At 41.5% G+C, this 15,990-nt stretch overlaps 1 protein-coding gene across 1 annotated transcript; it reads left to right on the top strand.

The window, feature by feature from the left end:
• Window positions 1-3,908: 3,908 nt before the first annotated feature.
• Window positions 3,909-12,513, top strand: LOC308397023 (G-protein coupled receptor family C group 6 member A-like; the record flags this gene model as incomplete). The annotated part of the gene is made up of 7 exons (XM_080882747.1): window positions 3,909-4,102; window positions 4,189-4,355; window positions 4,618-4,727; window positions 5,042-5,779; window positions 10,125-10,340; window positions 11,058-11,184; window positions 11,357-12,513. The coding sequence occupies 7 exons, from the start codon at window positions 3,909-3,911 to the stop codon at window positions 12,511-12,513; spliced, it is 2,709 nt and encodes a 902-aa protein (XP_080738873.1).
• Between the last annotated feature and the right edge of the window lie 3,477 nt (window positions 12,514-15,990).

The raw sequence follows: 15,990 nt of genomic DNA, 5'->3' as shown, positions 1-15,990 counted from the left end.
TGACAAAGTTTAAAGTTGTACAGAAGACACCTCTGCTGGGAGTACAAAAATGTTGTTTTTTGTTTCTTTTTCTTGATTATCTGTCACAAACTAACATGTCATTCCTATAAAGTTAATCTTTATTGTATTGTATTGTATCATTGGCATAACTAAAAATATCAATTTGTGAAAACATAATACACTCTAATCTAAAGCTGACAAAACTTGCATAAGTAAGGACTCTGCAACACTAGGTGTGTAGTGCGTTGTGCTTGAGAGTAGTGGCACTGTGTACACTGAGACTCCCTATCAATCAAAAGCTGGCAGCCTTGCCAATAAGTTTAAAAACTGGAATGAAGGAAACAACCTGCTGTAGTTATGTCTGTAAAAGCTGTACCTCCGTCTTACTGTTAAGTCTTATCTTTTTTTTCTTTTATGTGGAACAAACCTTCCTGCTATTTTTAATATCTGAAGAATGACAAAAGTCCTTTCACACCTTTAAAACCTGCAGAGAAGCAGGTAGGAGACTGGAAAATCCACCCTGTGCAGACTTTCAACTGACATGACTCTATTTAAGGCCTTACAGTTGTGTGAATGCTATTGTAAGCAAATGTGGGAAAGAAATGGCACAAAGAAAGTGATAAAAGTCTCAAAACCTGGGAAGTACATAGAGTGAGTTGGTTTGTATTAATGGTTATTAACATTAGTTTGTGAACAATATTGCTGATTGAAATACACAGCATGGCTACTTAGTTTGTGTAAAACGTAGCACAGCTCCAACATTACGACAAGTAAACAGATTTTAATTGTTATAATTCTGTTTCACTTTTAATTTAAGTATTTTCATTGTCATTGTTATGCAAACATGTGCTGCACTGTTTGAAATAACTAGTTTGCTTTGAACATGACGCCTCAGTGTGTTCGCGGGATATTGTACTGTAAGTCACTTTTGCAATTGTAATTATAATGTATCTAAAGCTCTACTTCAGGTTTTTCACACTAGAATTGAAACTGCTCTCAGGCCACAAACAACAAGCACTTCTTCAAACTCACATCATACACATCATATTTCTCTACAGACTGCATGCTTATCCTTTTATACAGTCTATGTTGCTAATACAAAGTTATTCACAAGAGAATAATGCTCAAGTTTGATATTCGACGAGTAACAAAAGCAGAGAACAACAGGACTGTGGCATCTTATAGCGAAGGAGATACTTTCCGCTCCTCATTTATTCACAAGCGGTCACCACAGCAAGTAGCTCCACGTGCGTGATTTGGCAGATTTTTTTTTTTTACATCAGATGACTTGTGACACGACTTCTGTCAGATGCTCCATGTTCCAGTTTTCATGTTGACATAGTGATTTAAATAAGTAAAGCAGTGCCTTTTAACAGTGAAATCATATGTAATAAAACTAATAAATCTGACTTTCCTTCTTCCATTTTGTACTTTGCACTTGGATTTAGTTATCAGAAAAAAACTTGTAATTGTTATATTGTCAGAATCAATCAAGAGACATGTAGTGAAACTGACATTCAGTGCACTGGATAGATGCAAGAATGTTACTGATAACCTGATACTTCTGTTTAACTTCCTCTTTCATATGTGTGACCGTAGCACAAGATTGCTCCTTAACCCATTTAAAAAAATGAACTTTGATCTTCGAGAATTTTATCTCTTCTTCATTAGGACCACTTGTTCAACTGCTTGTTAAGAGAAATATCTAATCAGCCAATCACATTGCAGCATCTCAGAGCATTTAGGCAAGTAGGCATGGTTAAGATGGCCGAGCAACAAAATGGGAATGAAATGGCATAATTGTTGGTGCCAGATGGGATGGTTTGGGTATTTCGAAACTACTGATTTACTGGGAATTTACCACACAACTATCTCTAGTGTTTATAGAGTATGGTCTGAAACAGAGAAAATATCCAGTGAGCAACAGTTCTCTGGCTTTTTGATGTAAGAGGAGAATGACTCTCTCCACTCATAGGAAGGGAACACGAACTCAAATAGCCACTTGTTACAATTGAGGTATGCAGAAGAGCATCTCTAAATGTTCAACACATTGAACCACTGAACAAAGAAGCTATATGAGCAGAAAACCACACCATGGCTCAGTTTTCTCCTTTTCGCTGTCAGCTAGGAGGAGAAAACTGAGGTTTCAATTCACACAGGCTCACCAAAACTGATGAAGATTGGGAAAACGTTGCCTGGTCTGACGAGTCTCTATTTCTACTGTAACATGCAAGTGATAGGATCACAATTTGGTGCGAACAACATGAAAAAACAGCTCCATCGGGCCGCTGCTCCTGCTGGTATTATAATGTGTAGATGATATTTTCTCTTGCACATTTTGGGCCCTTTGGTACCAATTGAGGATCATTAAAAACCACAGACTACTTGAGTATTATACCTGACCATGTCCATTAATTTATGATCATCTCTGACTACTTTCAGCAGGATAAAGCACCATATCAGAAACCTTAAACTTTGTCAGACTGGTTCACTGTACTTAACAAAGAGTGCTTTGTACTCAAATGGCATCCAAGGTCAAGAGATTTCAATCTAAAGTGGAACAGGAAATTCACATCATGATATTTTACAAACAAAGCTGCAGCAACTGTGTGATGATTACTCATTTTAATGGGGCGGCATGATGGTTAGCACCATTGGCTCACAGTAGAAAAGTCCACTGTTAAAATCCAGGCCGGGGACTTTCTGTGTGGAATCTGTGCTTGAGTTGTCCCTCGGTACTCATGCTTCCTCTCACAATCCAAACATGCATAGGGTGGTTAGGTTGATTCTAAATTGTCCATAGGTGTGAATGTGAGCATGAACATTTGTCTGCCTTTCTTTGTTAGCTCTCCAACAGATCGGCAGCCTGTACAGGTTTCACCCAACCTCTTCCCCCGTGGCATCTGGGACTGGCTCTGGCTCAAGTGTCCCTGAATTGTGTACATGGAAGAAAATGGATGGACAGCACTTTTATGTGTAAATACACACTTTTAAATCCTCAAAGAGACTGCTAACAGCAGCATTGATGTGAATGTAGTTAAGTAAAAGTATTAGATGTAGTGGAGTATCAAAAAGCACATAAATCTATAAATTAAGCTTAAATGAACTTAGATACTTTCTATGCTTGGATATTTGTAGCCTTATGTATTTTTAGTAGCACATTTTCACTTGTATTAATATGATGCTATTTTTTTTTTTTACATATTCTTCTTGTGTTCTTTTGTAACAGAACAATTTGGGGTTTTGTTGAGGCAATAAAATCAGAAAAGCAGCCATGGGAGACCAGGAAATGCATGCAGTGCAGAGGTGTGTGCAACAAATCTTGTTTAACCTGATTAAAGATCACAGTCAAAATCACAAACAAGTGTTACAGATAAGACATAAGTTAAGAATTTAGCACCAGAGCCCTCTTACTTCTTTTTCTTACTTTAGCATCTATAGAATTATTTTTAAGCCTATTGGGGAAATACCTAGCATTGTCTTGCCAAGTATAGTAGGATAGTATGTCAGTATTATATAACAGCACTGCCAACAGATTGGTTTACTGAACTGTAAGCCAAATTATCTTTATACACAGTGGATATGAGTAATGTCAATACAACACCTGTCCAAATACTTCTTATCTTTTTTTTTAAACCACACTGAAACTTATCAGAATAATTACCTGGAAGTAGCGATAACATTTTCACATTCCATGTCTTGAAGTGACATCAAACCCCATGTGACCATAAAAAGCCCCCCCCCCCCCCCCCCCAAAAAAAAAAAAAAAAAAAAAAGATAAGCAGTATTTCAAGTTAAAGAGGTTTATCCACAGCTCTGTCTTCTGCAAACACACTGAAGGGAAACACACAAGTGATTTTTCAGAGCACGTTTTCGGAGATTATTCGAAGAAGATTTCTACTAACAAGATGGACAGCTGGAGGAAGATGAAACATTCTTTCAGCTTCTGCATCTTTTTTGTAGTTTTATCACACCATGGTACCAAATCCTTCGAACAGGCCACAGCAGAAGGCGACATCATTATCGGAGGATTGTTTCCGATTCACGAAAGCGTTAATGTCACTGTGAATTATGATGGCAGTGAAAACCAGATATGTGACAGGTGCTGTTACTCTTTAGCAATGAGTGTCAAAGTGTGTATTAAATTAGGGTATATTTGTATATAACATATCTGATTGTGTCATGCAGGTTTAGCACGGCTAACCTGGTCCAGTCTCTGATAATGGTGCAGGCGCTGGAGGAGATAAATCAGAAGCAAGAGTTGGGGAACCTCACCTTGGGATATCTTATACTTGACTCCTGTGGTGACGTTACTACCTCCCTGAGAAAAATCCCGTCCTTTATGAGGGGAAACTGTGAGTACTCTGAGGGGGAAAAAAGTGAAAAATATGAGAATTTTCTGGCTAGTCGGTTTGATTAATTCCTTTGTCTTAATTGTAGTTTCATAAAAGTAATATTATGTACATGCTGAAAAGCTACACTTAGTCAAATTTATACCTAAATAAAGATTTTTGCCCACAGTTTAGGTAAATGTAAATGTAACTGTTTGTAATCCTACTGTCTTAATATAAGTTAATGTAAATGCCAGTAATTGTGTCACTGAATACATTTTTGCAGGTAACACTAGTGCACAGCAGTCTTCCCCTGTCCTTGCTGTCATTGGTGGTTACTACTCAGAGATAGCCATAGCAGTTACAAGGCTACTCAACCTGGAATATATACCCGAGGTATGACTGACTATTTGGGTCTATTATGATTATGATGATGATGATGATGATGATTAGTAGTAGTAGTTATCACTGAATGTAAAGTCTATTAATCAAACAGCAGCAGCTATTATTCAGAGAATGGATGAAATGACCTGATATACCTTTCCATTCTGTACTCAGCTAACAAGCTGTGATAATACAGTGCTTAATTTTTTCAAACTTGTTGTAAAACATAACCATAAATATCCTTGCACTGTAAAAGAATGAATGCAGGCAGAATATGAAAAGCATATTTCACTTGTCCAAACAATGTTTTGTGATTATTTCCACAGATAAGTTATGGTGCAACCTCTGGCCTTCTAAGTGATAAAACCCGTTTTCCAAGCTTTATGAGGACTGTACCACAAGATAATCACCAAGCTCGTGCCATCTCCGAGATTCTTGATAATAATGGATGGACTTGGGTCGGTGTGCTGACAACCGATGGTGAATATGCTCGCTATATAACTGAGCGGCTCTGGTACTATACAAACCAAAAAGGCATCTGCTTCGCCTTCAACTCTGTTCTTCGAGATAATTTAAATGATTATTTGCTGGGAAAGAGCATTGAGTCTACAGTCAAAACCATCATAGATAATGAAAACGTCAGTGTCATTGTGTCCTTCGCGAAACCTGACCATATGATGTATATTTTTCAAAAACTTCTCAATGATCCTCAAGGAACAAGGAGAATTTGGTTGGCCAGTGATATTTGGTCACAATCACCTGAAATACTGAATACAAAAAAACATACTTTGAGTGACATAGGAACAATCATTGGGATCACTTTTAAATCTGGAAACACAACCAAGTTGAAGCGATATCTCGATGACCTTGATGAAAATCCAAGCCACCACAACAACAACCCATTTTTAAAGCAGCATGGGTCAACTTCATCGGAGAAGTTAAAGACTATGATATATCCATCTGCTGTGTTCAGTATAGAACTGGCGGTTAAAGCAATAGCTCAGGCTGTTGAAGACCTCTGCACTGAGAGAGACTGCAAGACAAAACGCCCATCCCCATTGGAGGTAAATGCTCTCTCTCTCTCTCTCTCTCTCTCTCTCTCTCTATATATATATATATATATATATATATATATATATATATATATATATATATATATAAGGGGCAGTACCCTCCATGGAGAAGGAGGCTAGAGGGCAAGATCAAAGTAGCACGGAGGGAGGTTAGCCAACTAACAGAGTTGCAGAAAGGTGCGACAAATAAGGTGCCTAAGAAATACAGCAAGCTGTCCATACCTGAGGCCTTGGAAACTGCCAAGCAAAGACTCACAGCCTTGGCCAGCCGCTTGAGGAGGTACACCAGAGAGATAGAAGGCAGGAGAATAAACCAGCTGTTCTCCACAGAACCAGCAAAGGTGTACTCTCAGTGGCAAGGGAACAATAAGAGAACAGCACCACCAAGGCTGGAGACGGAGCAATACTGGAAGAGCATATGGGAGAAGGATGCAACCCATAACGGCAATGCTCAGTGGCTAGTGGATCTGAGGGCAGACCACAGCGACCTCCCTGAACAGGGTCCAGTAACCATCACAGTGGCAGATATCCAAGAAAGGGTCTCCAGTATGAAGAGTTGGACAGCACCAGGGCCCGACATGGTTCACGCCTACTGGCTGAAGAAGCTGACTGCACTCCACGAGCGTCTGGCAGCACAAATGAACCAGCTGCTAGTTAACGAGAGACACCCGGAATGGCTAACTGAAGGCCGGACGGTCCTGATCCCCAAGGACCCCAAGAAGGGACCGGTCCCCTCCAACTACCGACCAATAACCTGCCTCAGTACTACATGGAAGCTCCTGTCAGGCATCATATCGGCTAAGATGAACAGGCACATGGGTCAATACATGAGCGGGACACAGAAAGGAATTGGCAAGAATACCAGAGGCGCAAAACACCAGCTACTGGTAGACAGAACAATCAGCCGAGACTGCAAGACCAGACTGACCAACCTGTGCACTGCCTGGATTGATTACAAGAAGGCCTATGACTCAATGCCCCACAGCTGGATACTGGAATGCCTAGAATTGTACAAGATCAATGGGACCCTAAGAGCCTTCATCAGGAACTCAATGGGGATGTGGCGTACAACACTAGAGGCCAACTCCAAGCCCATAGCACAAGTCACCATCAAGTGCGGGATCTACCAAGGAGATGCTCTGTCCCCACTGCTGTTCTGCATAGGCCTGAACCCCCTCAGTGAGATCATTAACAAGACTGGCTACGGATACCGACTATGGAACGGAGCAGTTGTCAGCCACCTCCTGTACATGGATGACATCAAGCTGTATGCCAAGAGTGAACGAGACATCGATTCACTGATCCACACTACCAGGCTATACAGCAATGACATTGGAATGTCGTTCGGACTGGAGAAGTGTAGTCGGATGGTAACAAAGAGAGGGAAGGTAGTCAGAACTGAGGGGATTGAACTACCAGAAGGCAACATTGCAGACATAGAGGACAGTTACAAGTACCTGGGGATCCCGCAGGCAAATGGGAACCATGAAGAGGCCGCTAGAAAGGCTGCAACCACCAAGTACCTGCAGAGGGTCAGGCAAGTCCTGAGGAGTCAGCTGAATGGTAAGAACAAGATCCGGGCCATCAACACATACGCCCTGCCCGTGATCAGGTACCCTGCTGGGGTAATAGGCTGGCCAAAGGAGGAGATAGAAGCCACTGACATAAAGACAAGAAAGCTCCTGACCATGCATGGAGGGTTTCACCCCAAGTCCAGCACCCTGAGGCTGTACGCTAAGCGGAAGGAAGGGGGCCGGGGACTGGTGAGTGTCAGCACCACAGTCCAGGATGAGACAAGGAACATCCAAGAATACATTGGGAAGATGGCCCCAACTGACCGAGTGCTCAGTGAATACCTCAGGCAGCAGAAACCCAAGAAAGAGGAGGGAGACGAGGAACCATCATGGAAGGACAGGCCCCTGCACGGTATGTACCACCGGCAGATAGAGGAGGTGGCTGATATCCAGAAATCCTACCAGTGGCTGGACAAAGCTGGACTGAAAGACAGCACAGAGGCACTAATCATGGCAGCACAAGAACAAGCTCTGAGTACAAGATCCATAGAGGCTGGGGTCTATCACACCAGGCAAGACCCCAGGTGCAGGCTGTGTAAAGATGCCCCAGAGACAATCCAGCACATAACAGCAGGGTGCAAGATGCTAGCAGGCAAGGCATACATGGAACGCCATAACCAAGTGGCCGGCATAGTGTACAGGAACATCTGTGCCGAGTATAACCTGGAAGTCCCGAGGTCAAAATGGGAGATGCCCCCAAGGGTGGTGGAGAATGACCGAGCTAAGATCCTGTGGGACTTCCAGATACAGACGGACAAAATGGTGGTGGCTAACCAACCGGACATAGTGGTGGTAGACAAACAGAAGAAGACGGCCGTAGTGATCGATGTAGCGGTTCCGAATGACAGCAACATCAGGAAGAAGGAACACGAGAAGCTGGAGAAATACCAAGGGCTCAGAGAAGAGCTCGAGAGGATGTGGAGGGTGAAGGTAACGGTGGTCCCCGTGGTAATCGGAGCACTAGGTGCGGTGACTCCCAAGCTAGGCGAGTGGCTCCAGCAGATCCCGGGAATAACATCGGAGATCTCTGTCCAGAAGAGCGCAGTCCTGGGAACAGCTAAGATACTGCGCAGGACCCTCAAGCTCCCAGGCCTCTGGTAGAGGACCCGAGCTTGAAGGATAAACCGCCCGCAGGGGCGTGCTGGGTGTTTTTTTTTTTTTTTTTTATATATACACATACATACATACATACATACATATGACAGAGATCTCAGATCTCAAAACCAACCAGCTTATCTACACCATGGCAGCAGTGACCACTGAGATGCTTGGTACAAGATGGGTGGAAGATGAACAGCACAAGGAGCAGTACCCTCCATGGAGAAGGAGGCTAGAGGCCAAGATGCAGGACTGCAGAAAGGTGATAATGAAGAAAGGGGTGCCTAAAATTGCAGCAAGCTGTGCAGACCTGAGGCCTTAAAAACTTAAAGGCGAAGACTCACAGCCTTGTCAATAAAGCAAATGGAAGGCCACAACCCAAAAAAGGCTCAGTGGCTAGTTGATTTAAGAGCAAACCACATCTCCCTGAACAGGATCCAGTGACCATCACAGATGCAGACATCTAAAAAAAAGGGTCCCTAGTATGAAGAGTTGAACAGCACCAGGGCCTGACATAATTCATGCCTACTGGCTAAAGAAGCTGACTGCACTTCACGAGCATCTGGCAGCATAAATGAACCAGCTGCCAATGGACGAGAGACACCTGGAATGGCTAAACAAAGGCTTGGACAGTAGAAGGGACCTGTCCCATGCAACTACCAGCCAATAAGACAAGACCATACTCACCAAGCTGTGCACTGCCTGGATGCCATGCCATGGATCCTGAAAAGTCTGGATTAAGAACTGATGAAGTAAGACCTTCATCAGGAATACAATGTGGCTGGGGGAAACAACTGATTCTGATTCTGATTCTGAACACTAGAGACCAACTTCAAGCCAATAGCACAAGTTTTCATCAAGTCTCCACTGCTGTTCTGCATGGGCTGAACCCCCTCAGTGAGATCATTAAAAAGACTGGCTATGGATTCCGACTATGGAATGGAGTAGTCAATAGCCACCTCTTCTACATGGATAACATCAAGCTGTATGCCAGTAGTGAACGAGACATCAGTTCACTGATCCACACCACTTGATCTACAGCAATAATATCAACGAAGCTTTAGGCGATATAGCTCCTCTCTCAGCTGGGCCAGTGACCTCCACACTGGGTGAGTGGCTTTGGCAGATTCCAGGAACAACATCTGAGATCTCTGTCCAGAGAAATGCAGTCCTAGAAACAGCAAAGATATTGCACAGAAACCTCAAGAACCCTAAAGCTCCCTCCACAGAACTCTCAAGCTGGAGCTTCAAGAAAAAAAAAAAAGATTGCAGGAGAAATGGGGTATATATAGTAGTTCTACCAGCCTTCACTCCCCATGTGTATCAGTCAGCCTTGGCCACTCATGATCATGTCACTGGTTCTATTGTTGGACTACTTTTGATAGATACTGACTACTGCAGACCACGAAAAACCCACAAGAGCTGACGTTTTGGAGATTTTCTGACCCAGTCGGTTAGCCAATTTTTCTTGCTTTTAATACATCAACTTTGAGGACAAAATATTCACATGCTCCCTAATACATCCCACCCACTAATAGGTCCTATGATGAAAAGACATGTCTCTGGTCATAATGTTGTACCTAATCTGTGTGTATGATGTTTTGTCCTGTCCACTTTAGATACATTATTTTTAATCAATATTTTCACACACACTGCAATTTCAGTTACGAGGAGCCCTATGGAAGGCAAAGTTCCACATGGATGGGAAAAACTATTCATTTGATCCCCATGGTGACCTCAACACTGAATACGATATCGTCCTATGGAAGCAGACTTCAGAGTCTCTAGACGTAAATGACATTGTAGCTCGCTACAGTATATTGCAAAATAGCCTGACGTTCATCTCGCAGGAAACAAAACATGCTTTCTACATTTACATTGTAAGTAATAACTTGCCCTCCACTGTCAAATTGTTTTATTCTTCTTCCATTCATTCATTGTTTTTATTTTTAGATATTCACATTATCTACAGTCAGTGTTGGCAGGATTAATATATTGTTGGACTCATTGGTGGTTCATTCATAAGCCATGTTGAATTGATATTTAAAAAAATATTTAAGATGTGTAGAAGATGAATCTTACCAATTCTGGTGATTCACTAAATATTACTCTAATGCTATGCTGATATTGATATTTCATATTTAAAGAAATCACTGTTGATTACTATGTTATTTGATACAGACTTTGGGTTAAATTATTAACTCTTGCACTGTCAAAGGTCATAATTTGTCTCTCTACTGATTTTGTGAATGAAATTAAAGGCAATCTGATCATACTTAGTTGTGTTAATATTGGCATACTAAAATGATAACCTAAGTATTTGAAAATTACCATTATCATCAGCAAGAACATAGGTTTATTTTATTTGTCATATATTTATCAATGTCAATACTCAATTTAAGGAGATTTTCTTGAAAACTGAATGACTGTGTGTACTGGATTAGCTCCTCAGTTTCTTTTTTACTTTCCTTCCTTGTTTTTTTCTTGTTCTTGTGTTGTTTAAGAAGCAGTTAGCATATAAAAACTTGTGTGTTAGAATAAAGAGAGTACACTATACAGACTGTAAAAAAAAAAATCATGATTCTTTCTTCTCTCAGGGAAACGTGACTTCCAGGTGCACAGACAGCTGTCAGCCTGGCTACAGTAAGACTTCAGTTTCGGGCCAGCCTCGTTGCTGCTATCAGTGTGAACCCTGTGCTGAGAACACCTTTTCCAATACCACTGGTATGTATTATAAAAGAAACAGTAAACTCCATTTGTATCAGTTAACTGTAAAACTACATAAAAGCCAAAATAAGTGTTTTAAAATGCTTATATTGCAGTCTATTGCATTGACAGTTCAAGGAGTTTGAATCCAACTTACATATTCTAATGATCTTGTTTTCTTTCTTTTCAGATTCGGAGAAGTGCAATCCTTGTGAAAAAAACTATTACTCCCTAAAAGGCAGTTCAAAGTGTTTGCCAAGAAAAACTGATTTTCTGAAATGGGGTGATGTATATCTTATTGTGCTGCTGTCTTTTACTTCTTTAGGAGCAGTGCTTACCATTGTTGTTGGGATCATCTTCCTTGCACATTGGAATACCCCTGTTGTGCGCTCATCTGTTGGCCCAATCAGCATCATTCTCCTCCTCTCCCTTATGATCACATTTACTAGTGTTATATTATTTGGTGGTCCACCCAATAGCTATCAGTGTCAAGCACGGCAGGTGGTGTTTGGCTTGAGTTTTACCTTGTGTGTCTCCTGCATCATGGTCAAGTCCTTTAAGATCGTCTTAGCCTTTGAGTTTGACCCGGTCATTCAAAGTGTGCTGAAGAAGCTCTACAAGCCTTACCTCATTATTGCAGTCTGCATGGCAGGTCAAGTGGTTATTGTTACAACGTGGCTTATACACAGTCCTCCAACTGCTGACTCAGAGATCACACAGAACAACATGAAACTGATGTTTTGTAATGAGAAATTAATTCCTGCATTTGGAGCCATGCTAGTCTATATTGGCCTTTTGGCTCTAATCTGCTTTGGTGTTGCTTTTAAGGGACGAAAGTTGCCTGACTGTTACAATGATGCAAAGTTCATCACTTTTGCAATGCTCATTTACTTCATCTCCTGGATCATGTTTGGTCCAGTCTATGCCAATGTCACAGGCAAGTACATTCCAGCAGTGGAGATGGTTGTTATCCTCATCTCAGCCTACGGCATCTTGTTTTGTCAGTTCTTCACAAAGTGCTACATTATTCTGTGTAAGAAGGAAGCAAACACAGAGAAATCATTCCGCCGGGATATTAGGAATTATTCCAGGGATCACAAAGGCAGTGAGGATGAGCTGTCATCTAAGGGAATTCAAAACCCTACTTTATCTTTATCTTTGGAGTCATTCCCAAATTCCCAATTTTCAGACTCAATCACTGATTGGAGTTCCACCAGGCAGCCTAGTGATTCCTCAAACTCTCTCTCCCCAGTCTCGAACCCACAGCAAAACATACTTCAGAACAACCTAAATTCCTTTAACACCCTAAAGAGAATTTCAAGCTTGCCAACATCACTAATAAAATAATTCACAATTATTAAGAAGGCAACATAATGTTTCGAATTGCAGCACAAAGTGGAATAAATATGAAAGTCTGTGCATTTTTAGGACTGCCACTAACATTTTAAGTAATGGATAATAAGCACATTATTTTCTGATTCATTCAATTAGTTTGTGTCTTAAAATTTGTAATTTCCAACAAATTGTAATGTGTTTGGTCCACACTGTTGATGTAAAAATCCCCAAAACTGATAATATTTAGTTGATTTCAACAATTTTAGGAATTGACAGCATTCTGCATCTTTAAGTAGATGGATTGACTGGTTCGCAGGAGGATGCTTGCAAAGCCACTACAGACTGTTTATCCATTCATCCATTCTCTTCTGCTTATCCTCATCAGGGCCGTGGGGTGTGCTACTACAGGGTACACCCCGTACAGGTCACCACCCAGATGCAGTGCTAACACATAGAAACAACCACTCACATTCACACCTGCGGACAATTTAGATTCACCAGTCGGGCTTGCTCAGAGTGGTAGGGCTGTAAGCTTGCAGACTGTTTGGTATTCTTCAAATCATCATTATCTTGCAGATTTATTGTTCTATTATTCTGGAATCACTGACTCGTTGAGTCAGGGTTAAAGGTGAAAAGAATACAACACAATAAATATAAAGAAAACTTTTTAAAATGTAAAACATTTGAAAACTTGTAAGCATCTTTCTGCAATTCTGTAGGGCATATTTGTTGGTGGTGCCTTTTAACATTATGTTGATGATTTACTGACACAGATTTGTTACATATTTGAATTTGATCATGTATTCTGTTATATTTTTGTATCTAAAGGCTTAGTGACTATATATAAGAAATACACATATACACTCACCAGCCATTTCATTAGTTCATCAGTTAACTCTTTTCCGGACAGTGTTGGGAACCCTTTTGGCTAACCATAGAGATGGTTGAGTGGGAAACCTGTTGGATTAGCAGTTTTTGAAATACTCAGATAAACAACCATGTCATGTTCAACGTAATTTAAATAATCTTTCTACCCCATTCTGATACTTGCTTTGAACTTCAGCAGGTCATCTTGACCATGTTTACATGCCTAAATGCCTAGAGTTGGTGAAAAATGATTGGCTGATCAGATGTTTGCATTAACAAGTAGTTGAACAGGTGTACCTTATAAAATGGCCTGTGGGTATATATGTAAGAGAATAACTTTTAGAATTTTTTTTTATCATCTGCTTGTATTCAGTGTATTCGGTTCTTAAAGAGTACTTCAATTCCTTATAATTGTTCATTCTTTCAGTGTTTCAGCCAAATCCTGAACTTCAACAGGTAACAAACTGATGAGCAGGCAGCATCCATTTCTGTGTTCATGTTGCTACAGTAGAATCACTGTGGTGATTGGTTTAAAATGTCTCTTTGTGCTGGTTTTCATTTTCGCTCTGTGTTTTCAACTTGTGTTCATACCTAAATCCTTACTACTAATCCTCATTAGGATCAGGATTTGTGTTGGTGTGTGGGACTTTAGTCTCAGGTGTATATTGTTAAATGGTAACTATGAGACAATGCATTGCAGATAATGACCAATGGAGACCGGGAACACCCCACAAGAGCTTCAGTTCTGGAGATGCTCTTACCCAGTCGTCAAACTATCATAATTTGGTCCTTCTCAAACAAGCTCAAATCTTAGGCTTGACAAAATGTTCACTTGCTCCATAATATATCCAACCCACTAACAGATGCTGTAATGAAGAAACAATCCAATGTTATTGACTTCACCTATCAGTGGTCATAATGTTATACCTGATATGTGTATGTTTGTTCTTTCTTGAATCAATTAAAAGGAGAGTTTGCCAGACGTAGAGTTTATATTCCTAAAACCCTGCCCCTACTATCTGCCGCGGGAATTCTCAGTTGTGTTTTTGGCTATTGTTTACATTCAGCCACAAGCTAGCTCCGCAGCAGCGCTCGGCAAACTCCATGACGTCATCAGCGCATTAGAGACAACTCATTTAGACGCTGTTTTTATCGTCACTGGTGACTTTAATAAGTGCAACTTATGGACTGTACACCCAAAACATCACCAACATGTGGCCATTCCTACCCATGACAAGAACACCCTGGGTCATGTCTACAGTACAACCCCACATAGCAAAATTGGTATGGCCCGGATCTGGCCCACACAATGTGCTTACTCATGGCCCACATACCGCAAAGAATGACGGCCCTTTGGTGGCCCAGATCTGGTTTGCCAGAGGTGGCCCATACATGCTTCAAGACCACAACCCTCAATCCGTCTCCCCAAGAAAAGCCCAGCCACCTGCCTAAATGACTACAAACCAGTTGAACTCACTCCAATCATTGCAAAATGCTTTGAGAGAGTGGTGCTGGCCTACATCCAGAGAAACATCCCAGACACTCTGGATCCCCTGCAGTATGCCTACCGGGCCAAAGGGTCCACGCCAGATGCCATCGCTGCTGCCCTTCACTATTCCCTCTCCCATCTGGAAAACAAAGACTCATCCATCAGGGTACTTTTTGTTGATTACAGCTCCAATTTCAATACATTCATCCCTAACAAACTCACTCACAAGCTGGCAACAATCGACCCACACCCCACCCTCTGTGACTGGCTACAGGACTTTTTGACTGGCAGGCCCCAGTCCGCCAGGATCGGCACCAGGACTTCAGCCAGCATTATTACAAACACAGGCGTTCCACAGGGTTGCGTCTTCAGTCCCATTCTCTACACCCTGTACACCCATGACTGTGTCACATCCAACAAGGACAACACCATATTGAAGTTCGCAGAAGCAGCTTTAGATACCTGGGTGTCTACATCACTGAGGACCTCACCTGGTCACTGAACACCACACAGCTGGTCAAGAAGGCTCAACAGCGGCTGTACTTCCTGAGGAAGCTGAGGAAATTTGGTTCGTCGGGCAAGATCCTCAGCAGGTTCTACAGCTGCATTGTGGACAGCACATTGACCAGCTGCATCACTGCATGGTACGGCAGCACTACTGCTGTGGACCGCAAATGCCTGCAGAGAGTGATAACAACTGTGGAGAAGATCATCGGGACCCCGCTGCCCTCTCTGCAAAGCATCTACCATCACAGAGTCCAAAGGAGAGCTGCCTCCATTCTCAAAGACTTCACACACCCCCAACATAGACTGTTCACTCTTCTGCCCTTGAGACAAAGGTTTAGAAGTGTGAAATCCAGAACATTCCGACTCAACAATTCCTTCTTCCCCACTGCTATCAGACTCTTGGACAGCTGACCTATTTTTAACTATAATAATAATTTGTGCACATCAGGCACATTAAGCCAGCACATTAAGCTCATAGATATTTTGAACACACATCCATTTCAAGCTTAAATTTGTGTCTTTATTTATTTATACTGTTTTTATTTATCATTTCTATTTCCCTATATTAACCGGCATTTTTGTGTGGACAGCAAAGAAAGAATTCCATTGCACAGAGAAATGCTTTC

The sequence above is a fragment of the Rhamphochromis sp. 'chilingali' genome (genome assembly GCF_963969265.1).
Source record: "Rhamphochromis sp. 'chilingali' genome assembly, chromosome: 5".
Lineage (NCBI taxonomy): Eukaryota > Metazoa > Chordata > Actinopteri > Cichliformes > Cichlidae > Rhamphochromis > Rhamphochromis sp. 'chilingali'.
This window is presented reverse-complemented; position numbering and strand designations above follow the sequence as displayed.